The following is a 12,783-nucleotide window of genomic DNA, read 5'->3' as shown; positions in this document are numbered from 1 at the left end:
GAAGCAACTGAAAAGGTCACTCAGAGGATGTTGGAGCAATTGCAGAGCTTTCATTAAGCAAACCAGTGGGTATCTGTCCTTGCAGGGTGCTGGTGCCAATGGTGTGAAAGGAAGTGATATCATGGGGCCCTAAGAGTGTGCCAAACTTTATTTGACCTTCTTGGTATATGGATACAGTGTTGGGCTTCATTAAGCAAAAGGAGGAGCAGGGATGGATGTGGTTTCATCTCTAGGAGGCAAAGAAGGTGTAAGGACAGAAGTGGGAAGAGTGCAGTAAGTATATACAATTCTCTAACTAATATATTCTGGAACAGAACCCAGGATGGGATTATCCTGAATTCGTCTTGCACAGTTGAGATAGTCTGTTGTAATTTTGTAACTATCTTCAAGGTTGAGCAGTGAATCCCAGTCTGCTGTCTAATTCTTCAGGAGCTGGTGGACTCTTGCCCTGTGGAATTGCAATTTTCTTCAGTATGTTTTGTCAAACAATGAGGGTCATTAATCCGTCAGTAGAGAAAGAGTTCATGAGCTCACCTTAGAGTTGTTCCTTTACTCTGTGCTGTCCCTTGAAAAATGTTTGGAGAAGGACTGGTTTATAGTTAAAAAACTAACCTGGAACTGACTTGCTTTCTGTTCTGATCTGAACTTCCCTGCGAATGTTACTTGACCTCAGACCTCTGAGCATCCTTCGGTCTTGGCTTTCTTTACAAACCTACCTGTGCTCTGGATAAGGACTGTGTGTGGGCACACTTCAGGAGGTACTTCTGTAGAAATCAGCCAGCCTTCCTCTTAGCCGTCAGCAGAGTGACTGGGGTAACTGCACTGATGGGGCACACTTGTTGAAGGGTCCTTTTTAGTTCCCCATGCTTCATTCTATTAGGTGGGGCTGTAGAAAGTGGAAGCTGAGAGAGACAGAAATGGAGAAGCTCCTCAGTGTGGCAGGGGAGAGCACACAAATGAAGAGCAGCCAAAGCCAGCTGGCACAAAACCATTTTTGTCTAAGGCTCACATGGTTTGTGCCACAGACCCAGGCACTGGTCAGCATCACCTGTGTGAGCAGTGGGTGCTCCCAGTGACATTACACCTTTGGGAGCTTGCAGGGAACTATTTTCAGTCCTGACTGAGAATAAAATCAAACAGAAGGTGATGGTGGATGCTGGATCTGTATGCATGGCTGGGCAAGCATTGTGGTGCCAAGACATGGCTGTAAGGAATTGGAAACAAGCATGTGATTGGCAGAGCTGTGTGCAGAGTGGCATTACTGAGTGAAACAAGGCACCACTGTCAGCAAGCACTGTGGTGGAGAGGAACTCAGATGACCCAGAGATGAAGGTGGGATACCAGTTTTCCTGTCAGATTCTTGAACTTCAGTTTTTTCATTAGTAGGATTTGGCACTTTCATAGTTTTCTGTATGAAACATGGAGGTATTTCTGTGGCACATGAGGAGCAATCCTGCCCACAGAAAAGTGGTCATGGTTGTGCTAGTTTGACTAAGACAGGAATTTCATTTTGTACATTTCTAGGCAATAGTATAACCCGAACAGTAATTTGCCTTGGGGCAGGCTGATATGTAAGAGAGGTTTCTCTGACATGCTAAACTGAAATCAGCAGAAAGTAAATATTGAATAGCAACGTAAACCATGAAAGTGTCTGCTTTCTCACATGTACATGATTTCATTAAGCAGAGAGCAGAAGAATCATAGAATTAGAGAATCATAGAATTACCAAAGTTGGAAAGGACTCACAGGATCATCCAGTCTACCCATCCACCCATCACCAATAGTTCTCACTAAATCACGTCCCTCAACACAATGTCCAAACATTCCTTGAACACCTCCAGGGTCGGTGACTCCACCTTCTCCCTGGGCAGCCCATTCCAATGCCTGACCACTCTTTCAGAGTAGTTTCTAATGTCCAGCCTGAACCTCCCCTGGCACAGCTTGAAGCCATTCCCTCTGGTCCTATCACCAGTTACACGAGAGAAGAGGCCGACCCCCAGCTCACTACAACCTCTGCTCAGGTATTTATAGAGAGCAATGAGGTCTCCCCTGAGTCTCTTCTTCTCCAGACTGAACAATCCCAGTTCCCTCAGACACTCCTCATAAGCCCTGTGCTCCAGTCCTCTCACCAGCTTTGTTGCCCTTCTTTGAACACTCTCCAGGGCCTCAATGTCTTTCTTGCAGTGAGGGGCCCAAATCTGGACACAGCATTTGTGGTGCGGCCAGAGAACAGGAACAGATAACAAAGATCCTACTGATCAGTTGTGTGAAGCACTGTGCTAGCCTCAGGCATGCAAAACATACATTTGAGTCACATTCTGTAGAGAGCCACAGAATCAGACTCACAGAATGGCTGAGGTTGGAAGGGACCACTGGGGATCATGTAGTGTAACCCCACAGCGTCAGTCAGGGTCACACAGAACATGCTGCCCAGTAGCACACCCAGGCAGGTCTGAATATCTGCAGGGGAGATGCACCTTTAGGCAGCATTTGCCAGGGCTCTGCCACCATCACAATGAAGAATTTGTTTCTCGTGTGCAGATGGAGCCTCCCAGGTTCCAGTTTGAGCCTCTAGTCCTATACTTCCCCTAAGATACTTATGCACATTAATAAGATCCCCTACCTGTCTTCTCCAGGCTGAACTGGCCTGGTATTCCCCTTAGTATCTCCTTTGCTAACTTGTCCAATTCACACTGGGTCAGATGTGTCTCCCAGGCTTTATCTCTGCCCAAGAGAGAAGCTAAAATCTGAATCAGCACAAGCTCAATCTGTGCTGCACTGTCAAGATAATGCTTATCTCACACTGGCCTTGGGTCCATACGGCTGCCTTGCAGGCTGTGATCTGCCTTTACCAGGCAGATACCTGATAAGGCACAAATACAAGATGGTTCTTTTGTTCACTGTCTCCTGTGGACCATCGTAATCCATTTTCTGAAATTGAAAAGAAAAGCAAAATAAACTTTTGGCTCCAAAACACTAAATGTCTCGTTTGTTCTGTGTTGGAACAGAGTTGAAACTTCCTGCAGAAGTCAGATCTGTAGGAGAAAGGCACATCACAGTGTGTTGTTTTTTTTTCTAACAACTCCATTCATTTTGTCCGTGTTTGAATATCATATACAGCAGATGCTGAAACTCTGCCTTCCCTCAGTGTGGCTGCCTTTGAATTTAGTGCAGTCATTTCTTACCTCTTCACCATGTCAGAAGGCATGTTCTGGATGGAGATTTGCTTCTGTTGAGCAAATCAATTTCACATGTTTTTCCTTGTTCTCCTTTATTTCTAGGGAAAGGCAAACAAACAAAAATCCTTAAAAATCAGAATATTAGATGCCTGGTTTGCGTTAGGGAGTGAAAAAAGACAAAGTGGTGTTCTCTGAATGTTGGGCTCATAGTTGCAGGCCTGTGAATCTGCGACTGTCAGTCTCTGGCCATGTATCTCAGGTGTTGTCATTCAGTGTTCCTGGTTGAAGGGACCAGACAGGGATGAAGCCCTCTTTGCCATTCTCACATCAAGCAGCTGCTGTAATTCCCTCTCTACCAAGGAACTACCAGAGCTGGTTGGAAGAGGTGATATCACCAGGTGTTAAAATGTTCAGCTTCACCTTTTCCTTTTCCTTGCAACCTGAACTCCAGCACACCGAGGCTTGCAACTGAGTTGATGAAGAGATGTACAGCTGAGGTGGCACTTGAACCTTCATAGCAGCTCTGAGCAGCAGCATGATGCTTATCCCTTGCTCTTCCTAACGATGTGGTTTACTCCTAGTGAGCTGGATCCTAACCATCAGGATGATAGCCATATAAAGATATCATCCTGCTTCCGCGTGATGTGGATGCAGATTACATCTGGATCAGTAATTTATGCACTGATAATTGTACACATTATCAGTATATAATCAGTATACTGATAATTGTACTTTAGCATGCTGCTCCTTTTAGGCAACAGGGCTCTGCAGTTTCTTCTTGACAGTGTCTAAAGCTGATGGTGCCACTGTAGATTAAATTTAAACAGAACCATTATGACCAGTGCTTTCATCTGCCAGTATATTCATGTTAATGTAAATGAGAGTGCCACATGCATGTCTTTCTTTCTCAGACAGATGATTGCTTTCTGCTTTGCACATTATCATTTAATAAGAGTGCCTATGCTAGACAGGTCCAATGCTTGTGGAGCATCAAATAGATTCAGATCAAAGAAGCTCAGAAGTTATCCCAGAGCTCCAAGGGAAGATTTCTAGGAGATAAGCTGTGTTCTGGGAACAGGATGGATAAGTAGAGCAATGGATGGAACTCTTTGGATGTCTTACAGTCTCTGGAATGCTAAATGATATGAATCTTTTCCAGATGTGTGTCTGGTCAGACTTTACATTATTTTGACATCAACTTAAAGGATTGTGTTTTTTCTTTCTTTTTTTTTCTTCTTTTTTTTTTTTTTTTTTTTTTTTTTCCCCTCAGCAGAAGCCCAGAAAAGCAACTCATCAGCCAGGAGAAGATACCTTGAACGGCCATCTTCCCCCAGGCTGGCAGAGCTATATGTCTCCACAGGGCCGCAGGTACTATGTGAACACCTTCACAAATGGTAAGTCGAGGCTCCAGGAGATGCATCACCCTTGTGGCAGACATCTGCTGCAGGTAGTTGTCTCTCAAGTTAGTTTTGATAGTAGCTAGTCCCAGAGAGTTACAGAAATGAATGAATGACCCTGCTGCCATATAAACTAATTACAACTAGATCTAGCCTCTAGCCCTCTTTCATCTTAATTATGACCGTTCAAAGATATCTGTAAAGTAGAAGAAGCCCTGCCATGAATGAATTAGAATATAAAGCATTGTAACAATGTAATTTCTACTACATTCTTTTATTTCTTTTTCTTTCAGCTGGAGATACGTGTAGCAATGTATGTACATACATTTAGGGTTGTTTGATGCTGACGTTCAACATCACTAAAGCATCTTCAGGGAAAAACAGAAATAGTTAATTGGAAAGTTGCTCAGGTTGGAGTCAGTTTCTCTGTGGAATCAGAAGAAATGCATGTGTAATGGGATATCAGAGATAGACTTTTCAGTCCATAGTTCTGTCTTTAAATCACTGTCTTGCTAATAAACAGACTTAACTCACAGTCTTATCAGCAACTCGAGACCTGTCAAACTTGTACCACTTGAGTTTATACCATCTTACCTGCTTTTCTGGTTGTGAGCTTAGAACACCATTGCAAAACTTGTGACCTGCAAAACCAGATGTTTGAAACAGAAATAATGACAGGATGACGGGGAGGACAGGACAGCGAGAGTTCACTGTGTTTACAACATAGCCAAAGACATCAACCTCTTCCTAACTCACTGTAGGGGCAAGAAAGAGGCATGGACTGTCAGTGAGCCTTCTGGTCCATTCAGGGACTGATGTGTTTTGCTCCAGATGACTTTGTCCTAGAAGTCTGCCAAGTCCTTATTTACCTTAGCTTTATGTTCTGACATCTCACTGGACTTTTTAGAAAGCATGCTACCATTATTACCTTTGTTTTGAAGCATAGTGTGCTCTGGCTCATTTACAACATCCCTTGCAGGTTGGAGAGATCATTAAGATTTAAGTGCCCTGTCCCCATTGCAAACGAGGTGGTGGTTAAGCTCAGTCCTGAGCCAGCTTTTTACGGACAATACAGCCAGGAACAGTAGCCCTGTCCTGCTTCAGAAGACTAGGTTAGAAACCAGGCTCTCACCAAACAAAATCCAAGGTTTAGGCTGTCTGGGGAGGTGGTAGAATCTCCATCCTTGGGGGTTTTCAGTGCCTGGCTGTGTTTCAGAGCTGTGATGTGTTGTTGGCAGTGATACTGCTCGGTGAGACTTCTCACTTCCAACCTGTCCTCAGAGAATGCCCAGATCACCACTATTTGCCATCTCACTTACTGCAGTGGGATTGCTGTAGAGCAAGGAATATGTTTTACAGAGCAGCAGAGAAGAGTGGATAGAAAAGGGATTTCTGTATTCTGGTCCTTGCTTTAGGGAGCACTTAATTTCTGTTTAGATGAGTGGGTAAAATATATAAACGACTTTAGAAAGACCAATTAGAGTCTAAAGCTCCTCACTAGAGTAGACCTAAATTCAAGTGGTATTGAAGCAGGACTTTTCTGCCATGTTTGTCATACTGCACTCAAGATCCATGCATTTCTGAGCCTCCCACACCTTCCATGAAGTCTGTAGCCCTTTGTGAGACAACAGTATTCTCCTGCAGCACGTATAAGGACACTGTACAGGGACAACTCCAGTTTACCTGGTGTTCTTGGCCAGCTCAGTTTCTTTCAGTCTGCTCAGGTAGAATGTGCTACTGCATGAAAATCTTCTGTGTGTATATTACTTTTTTTTGCTAGACAGTCATTTTGATGGTTTTGCTTGTTTGTTTTTTTTGTTTTGTTTTTGTTTGTTTTTTGCTAAAGTTGGGATATACTGTGGTGTCACATTCACATTGCAGATGTCTTCCTCAAAGTGAATTGTTTGCCAAGGAAGTGTGACACCTATAGTGTCATTCAGGCCTCAAACAAAGCAGAAGTTGGATGCAACCTCCAGACCTTTCAGATGAAGCAGGTGATGAAGCCCCGTCCAGCCCTGGCAGGACAGTGTTTTGATTGCATCTGACTGATTGGCTCTGAGCTTTGTTCCTGAAACACTGGTAGTTCAGGACATAGGAAGCTTGTTCAGTATCATCTTGGATACGTGCTTTTTTCCTTGACTTTAATGCGGAGTTGGTGCTGCTGTGCCATGCAGTCACCGCAGTCACATTTGGCATTTGAGGCCTGCTGTTTAACAGTGGGATGGCACCTTGGCACTCAGAGATTATTACTCAGCTTTGAGCCTAAGGGTATGTCAAAGATAATATGCTATAAAACTGCTGTCCCTACTTTCCTGTGGCAGAGCTGCACTGGCCCAAGTAATGTTTATAGCAAGTTTCATAGACTGGACATCTCACTGATGTCACCTGCTGGCTTGTCTTAACTGCTTATTTGTCTTGTCAGTGCTGCAGCTGCTACTGGCAGTGTTATCATGGGGACATGGTGCCAGCATACATCTCTGTCACAGAGTTTCATGTCCGTCTATCCCAATTTGCCACCTTGGCATCACTTTTTTCAGAAGCAGAACCTAGTTTTCTTTTCCAATGAGATCTTTTCTTTTGTGTGGATGCACTGTAAAATTAGTCTCTGTTGTAGCAAAATGATGATTGATGGAATACCCCAGAGATGTAACTGTTAAGTTGCACAAGCATGGTAATGCAAAGGCCAGTAGCTATGTTCCTAGAAACTGTCTATTTTCCTGGTTGGCTTCTAGCCTCTCCCGAAAAGTTATTTTGCTTACCATTACCCACCATTTGCATTGTTGATGCAAAATCGTTGGATTGTGAGGTTGTAACCATTTTACATATCTCCCAGCAACCAGCTGTCTCTTTGTAGAATCACAGAATCATAGAATCACAGGGTTGGAAAGGACCTGCAAGATCACATAGTCCAACCATCATCCCATTACCGTAGCTACAGCAAACCACTAAACCATCCCTCATAGCTCCTCATCCAGATGCCTCTTGAACACTGCCAGGGACGGCCACTCCACCACCTCCCTGGGCAGCCATTCCAGTGCCTGACCACTCTGAGAGACAAAGCTTTTCCTTATGTCTAATCTGAACCTCCTCTGGCACAACTTGAGGCCATTTCTTCAGGTCCTGTTTGTTGCCTGGGAGAAGAGGCCAAGACCATCCTCATCACAACCTCCCTTCAGGAAGTTGTACTGAGCCTCCTCTTCTACAAGCTAAACAATCAAGTGTGTCTTCTCCAGGCACTGAAGCACCAAAATTGTACCTAAAGCAACCATGAAACTTTGTTTTCAGCTTTGTTAGAGTGGTTTATACCTTTATGTACCTTTTTTTTTTTCTCCCTACCTTAAATCTTTAAATCCATAAAGAAATCTATTTATCTCAGAGTTGGTCTGAACTCAGCTTGGTGAGAGAGCAAATGGTTTTGAAGAAAAGATGACAAGCTATTCTGTTGGTTTCCTGCTGGTGTCTCTGGCTGCTGTGATGCCTGGAGTTCTGTATTTTTTCCCTTATTTTAAATAAGTTAGAATATTCTTCCTACCAAGGCATTTCTCTGTTATTTGCTCTGTGCCTCCTACCACTGGGGCTGAAGCTGGCAGCGAAGCTGAAAAGAGGGAAGAATTTAATTCTGCTAATTCATGCAGAAACTTCAGAGGATAAACTAATAATAACTAGGAAAAGCAAACAACTGCCCAGTGGGAGGAGTGGGAGATGCAATTGTGCTTTCTCAGGTAGTGATACGGGGGAAAGTGGCCAGAAAGTGACTGGAAGGAAGGGTGAACTCGTCTTTGTGTCAGAGCATCCAGGAATAACCTCAGTTCTCCTTGCTTGGAGGCCTGCTTACAGTTTGTTTGAGTTCTGCCTTACCCATGTTCCATTCATGCCCTGGGGAGCCTGTCCAGCCACTTCCATCCAAGAATGCAGCCGCTCAGCCTCTGCCTACAGGATGCTGCTACAGAAGCTGTCTCTAATCCCACCTCTGCCAGAGTCGAGAGTTACCCCAACTTGTCCTGCCACAAGACACCTAAATGCTAGTTTTAGAAAGTGGTGGGATTTTTTCTGCTTAACTTTAATACTGAGGTTAGGAAGTAAATGTAACATTGCATTTTTGGTTGAAAGGTGCTCTACGAGGTCTTCTGTAGTCTGAAGTGCTCAAAGATCCCAAAGCTTCCAGCTCAATTTTATATGTGTTTATTGCTATCATGCGTATGTCCTTTAGTTATCATTGTATGCCTCTCATGCATGAGGTAGAGGACGGTCACTTAGTTCAGCCATATGCTAACCATATGTGGAAGGTTCAGGCATTGGTTTCACTGTCTATTAATTTAACTACTGTATTTGGATATCCCCTGAGTGACAGACATGTCCTTCTCTTGCAGTACTCCAGGTGTGATATGTGCCCAACCAAGTTGCCCTGGCAGACATATCTCTGTGAATATGAATGGTGTAGGCTGGGGCTATTCACCTAATTCAGAATTGTGGCTCAGCCCTGGGATGGGTAGGAGGACAACATAGCTTCCCACCACACTCTTGCCACGGTGTGGAGCTGCAGGGCGAAGCATCACCTCACAAAAGGTGAGAACTGGCAGAAGCAGGCTTTCTTGGCAAGGTCACAGCCATCTTAGCACTTCTATTACCAACAAGAAGTAATTGGATGAGGCATGCACCCTCTTGGCAGGATTATGGCTAAACATCTGTGCCTCCAGCAGGGCAAGGACCCCACAAGCAGCAGGGCAGGTCTGTTACAGGAAGTCAAGTCTTAAAAACAGCAAAGGCAATTTGAAAGCTGGCTGGTGGAAAAGCAAACTAAACAGAAGAAAGACTTTGTAAAATTACTATAAAGATGCTGCAGAACTGCTGGGAGAATCATATTCAGAAGAGTGGTTCTCAATGGTCCCTTGTCAAGGGGAGTTAGCACTGAAGGAAATCCTGCAGAGATTTCCCCAGGCTTTGTTCTAGTCGGTATTTCCAGTAATGAATGGCATGTTGACATTGAAAGTACTTGCTCAAATGTTAACTTCAAATGAAAGCTGGGAGAGAACATTGTGTACTGCGCAGAACAAGCTCAGAATTCAGAAACATGCTGCTAGAAGGGTAAGAAACTGCTCAGTAAATATGTGTTTAAGATGGGAGATCTCATCAGAACTGATTAAGTGACAAAGGCAGGCAATAGAGCAATATACAGACAAAGATTTAGAAGCTTTGGAGAGTCTGAATCTGAGTGCAGGCCAGCAGGTTTGTGCTGTTACTAAAACAGCCAGTATTTTCCATTGTATAAATAGGAGTGTTGTCTGTGAGGTATGAAGTAATCCTTCAACTCTACATGGAAATTATAAAGCCTTCACTGGAATGTTTTATCTTGTTTGGCCTCTACACTCCAAGAAAAATGTAAGCTGGCTGGATAAAGCTCAGAAGAAAGCAGCAAGGAAGATGGGAGATGTGGAAAGTGTGGCCTGTGGGTGCATGTTGAGGTTGGGTCTGAATGCCCAGCCAGTTCCCGAGCAGCAGCAGCCCCCCTAGCCAACTCAGTTTTATAGCTTTTTCACACAATATCATACGTTGCCCAGTTTGGGTCAGTTGTCTTGGTTCTCTTCTCCCAGCTCTTTGTGCCCTCCAAAAATGATTATTTATATTAAAGACTGTTTTGATGTTGAAGAGCTTGGGGTTGGGAATGATAAGGTCTAGTGTCCATGGATAAGGATCTGGAGAAGGTTTGTAGGGCAGACATCTTAGTTGGGATTTGAAACAGACGGCCTCATCAGGAGGAACTGGTGGATGAGTCATTCTATGAACAGCTTGCTGAAGTTGTGTGATCACCAGCACTCATTCTCATGGGAGACTTTAAATTCCCTGATATATGTTGGCAGTTTAATACAGCAGAGAGGAAGCAGTCCAGGAGATTTCTAGAGTGGAAGATGCTTCCTTACGCAGCTGGTATAAGACCCTGCCAGGAGTGGTACGCCGCTAGACCTGCTCTTCACTAACAGTGAAGGACTGGTAGGAGATGTGAAGGTTGGGGACTGTCTTGGGCAGAGTGACCATGAAATTGTAGAGTCTTCTATTCTTGGAAATGTCGGAAGGATGACTATAAAACTGCTGTCTTGAACTTCCAGAGGGTGGACTTTGACCTGTTCAGGATGCTTGTAGCACAGGTCTCTTGGGAGTTACTCCACAAGGGTAAAGGGTCCAGGAAGCCTGGATGCTCCTCAAGACAGAAGTCTTAAAAGCACAAGAACAGGCTGTCCCTGAATGCTGCAAGGTGAGCCGAAGGGGAAGAAGACTGGTGTGGATGAACCAGGAACTATTGTTGAGACTCTGGAAGAAAAAGAGAGTCAATGCCCTCTGGAAGAAGGGACAGGCTACTTGGGGAGAGTACAAGGAAGCTGCTAATGTATGCAGGGAGGAAGTTAGGAAGGCAAAAGCCCAACTTGAACTCAGATTGGCCACTGCAGTAAAAGGAAGTAAGAAATCTTATTACAAATATATCAATGGTAAGAGAAGAACCAAGGAGAATTTCCATCCTTCACTTGATGCAGTGGAGAATGTGACCACTGAGGAAGGTCCTCAATGCCTTCTTTACATCTGCCTTTAATAGGCAGATCAGTTAACCTTAGGGCATTTTATGCCCTGATCTGGAAGTCTGGGATGCTACGCAGAATACACCCCTGGTGATTCAGGTGGAGGCAGTTAAAGAGCTCCTCCTCCACCTGTACTGCCACAAGTCCATGGGACTGGACGTGCTCCACCCTCGGGTGCTGAGGGAGCTGGTGGGGGTAATTGCTGAGCTGCTCTCCACCATCTACCAGCGTTGCTGGTTATCTGTAGAGGTCTCAGAGGATTGGAGTCTTGCCGATGTGACTCCCATCTACAAGAAGGGCCATAAGGAGGATTTGGGGGACTACAAGCCTGTCAGCCTGACCTTGGTACCAGGGAAAGTTATGGAGCAAATCATCTTGGATGAGATCACACAGCTTGTGCGTGGTGTCCAAGGGATCATGCCCAGCCAGCACAGGTTCATGAAAGGCAGGTCGTGCTTGACCGACCTCATCTCCTTCTACAACTGGGTGACCACACTGGTAGACGAGGGAAAGGCAGTTGATTAGTCTACCTAGACTTCAGCAAAGCCTTTGACATGGTCTCTCAGAGTATTCTCCTGGGGAAACTGGCTGCCCGTGGCCTGGACAGGTAGACCCTTCTTTGGGTAAGGAACTGGCTGGAGATGGCCCAGCAGATAGTGTTTAATGAAGTTAAGTCTAGATGGCAACCTGTTACAAGTGGTACCCCCCAGGAGTCAGTACAGGGGCCCATCTTGTTTAATATCTTTATTGATGACCTAGATGAGGGCATTGAGTGCACCCTCAGTAAGTTTGCAGATGACACCAAGTTGGGAGGTGGTGTTGATTTGCCTGAGGGTAGGGAGGCCCTCCAAAGGGATCTGGATAAGGTGGATCACTGGGCTGAGGTGAGTGGGATGAGGCTCAACATGGCCAAGTGCCAGGTCTTGCACTTTGGCCACAATAACCCCATGCAGCGCTATAGGCTTGGAGCAGAGTGGCAGGAGGACTGTTAAGAGGAAAGGGACCTGAGGGTGTTGGTTGATGCTCAGCTGAACATGAGCTGACAGTGTGCCCAGGTGGCAAGAGGGCCAATGGCATCCTAACCTGCATTAAAAATAGTGTGACCAGCAGGAGCAGAGAGGTAACCATCCCCCTATACTCAGCACTGGTCAGGCCACACCTCGAGTATTGTGTTTGGTTTTGGACCCCTCACTACAAGAAAGACATTGAGGCCCTGCAGCGTGTCCAGAGAAGGGCAATGAAACTGGTGGGGGGTCTGGAGCACAAGTCTTATAAGGAACAGCTCAGGGAGCTGGGATTGTTTAGCCTGGAGAAGAGGAGGCTCAAGGGAGACCTCATTGCACTCTACAACTTCCTGGAGGGAGGTTGTGATGAGGAGAGGTTTGGCCTCTTCTCCCAGGCAACAAACAGGACCCAAGGAAATGGCTGCAAGTTGTACCAGAGGAGGTTTAGATTAGGCATAAGGAACAACTTCTTCTCTCAGAGTGGTCAGGCACTGGAATGGCTGCCCAGGGAGGTGGTGGAGTGGCCGTCCCTGGCAGTGTTCAAGAGGCGTCTGGATGAGGAGCTATGAGGGATGGTTTAGTGACTGTGGTAGCAGTGGTGATGGGAGGATGGTTGGACTGTGTGATCTTGTAG

General features: G+C 45.2%; 1 protein-coding gene across 7 annotated transcripts in view; it reads left to right on the top strand.

Annotated features, from left to right (window-relative positions):
• Nucleotides 1-12,783, top strand: part of GAS7 (growth arrest specific 7) — a 106,408-nt gene that overhangs the window by 34,047 nt on the left and 59,578 nt on the right. For 4 of the 7 annotated variants that reach the window (XR_014936695.1, XM_015879887.3, XM_085522668.1 and 1 more), the window contains exon 2: nucleotides 4,450-4,573. The exons of 1 other annotated variant lie outside the window; for it this stretch is intronic. Coding sequence is in view for 5 of the 6 variants with exons in the window: in XM_015879887.3 (XP_015735373.1) it covers nucleotides 4,450-4,573 (124 nt within the window). In the remaining variant the exon portion in view is untranslated. The remainder of the gene's footprint in view (nucleotides 1-4,449; nucleotides 4,574-12,783) is intronic. 2 more of the 7 variants (XM_015879888.2, XM_085522669.1) reach the window with 1 other exon arrangement.

Source organism: Coturnix japonica, chromosome 23, assembly GCF_054131305.1.
Source record: "Coturnix japonica strain WE chromosome 23, WE-NBRP24, whole genome shotgun sequence".
Taxonomy (NCBI): domain Eukaryota; kingdom Metazoa; phylum Chordata; class Aves; order Galliformes; family Phasianidae; genus Coturnix; species Coturnix japonica.
Note: the sequence above shows the minus strand (reverse complement) of the source record. Positions and strands in the feature narration are given on the sequence as shown.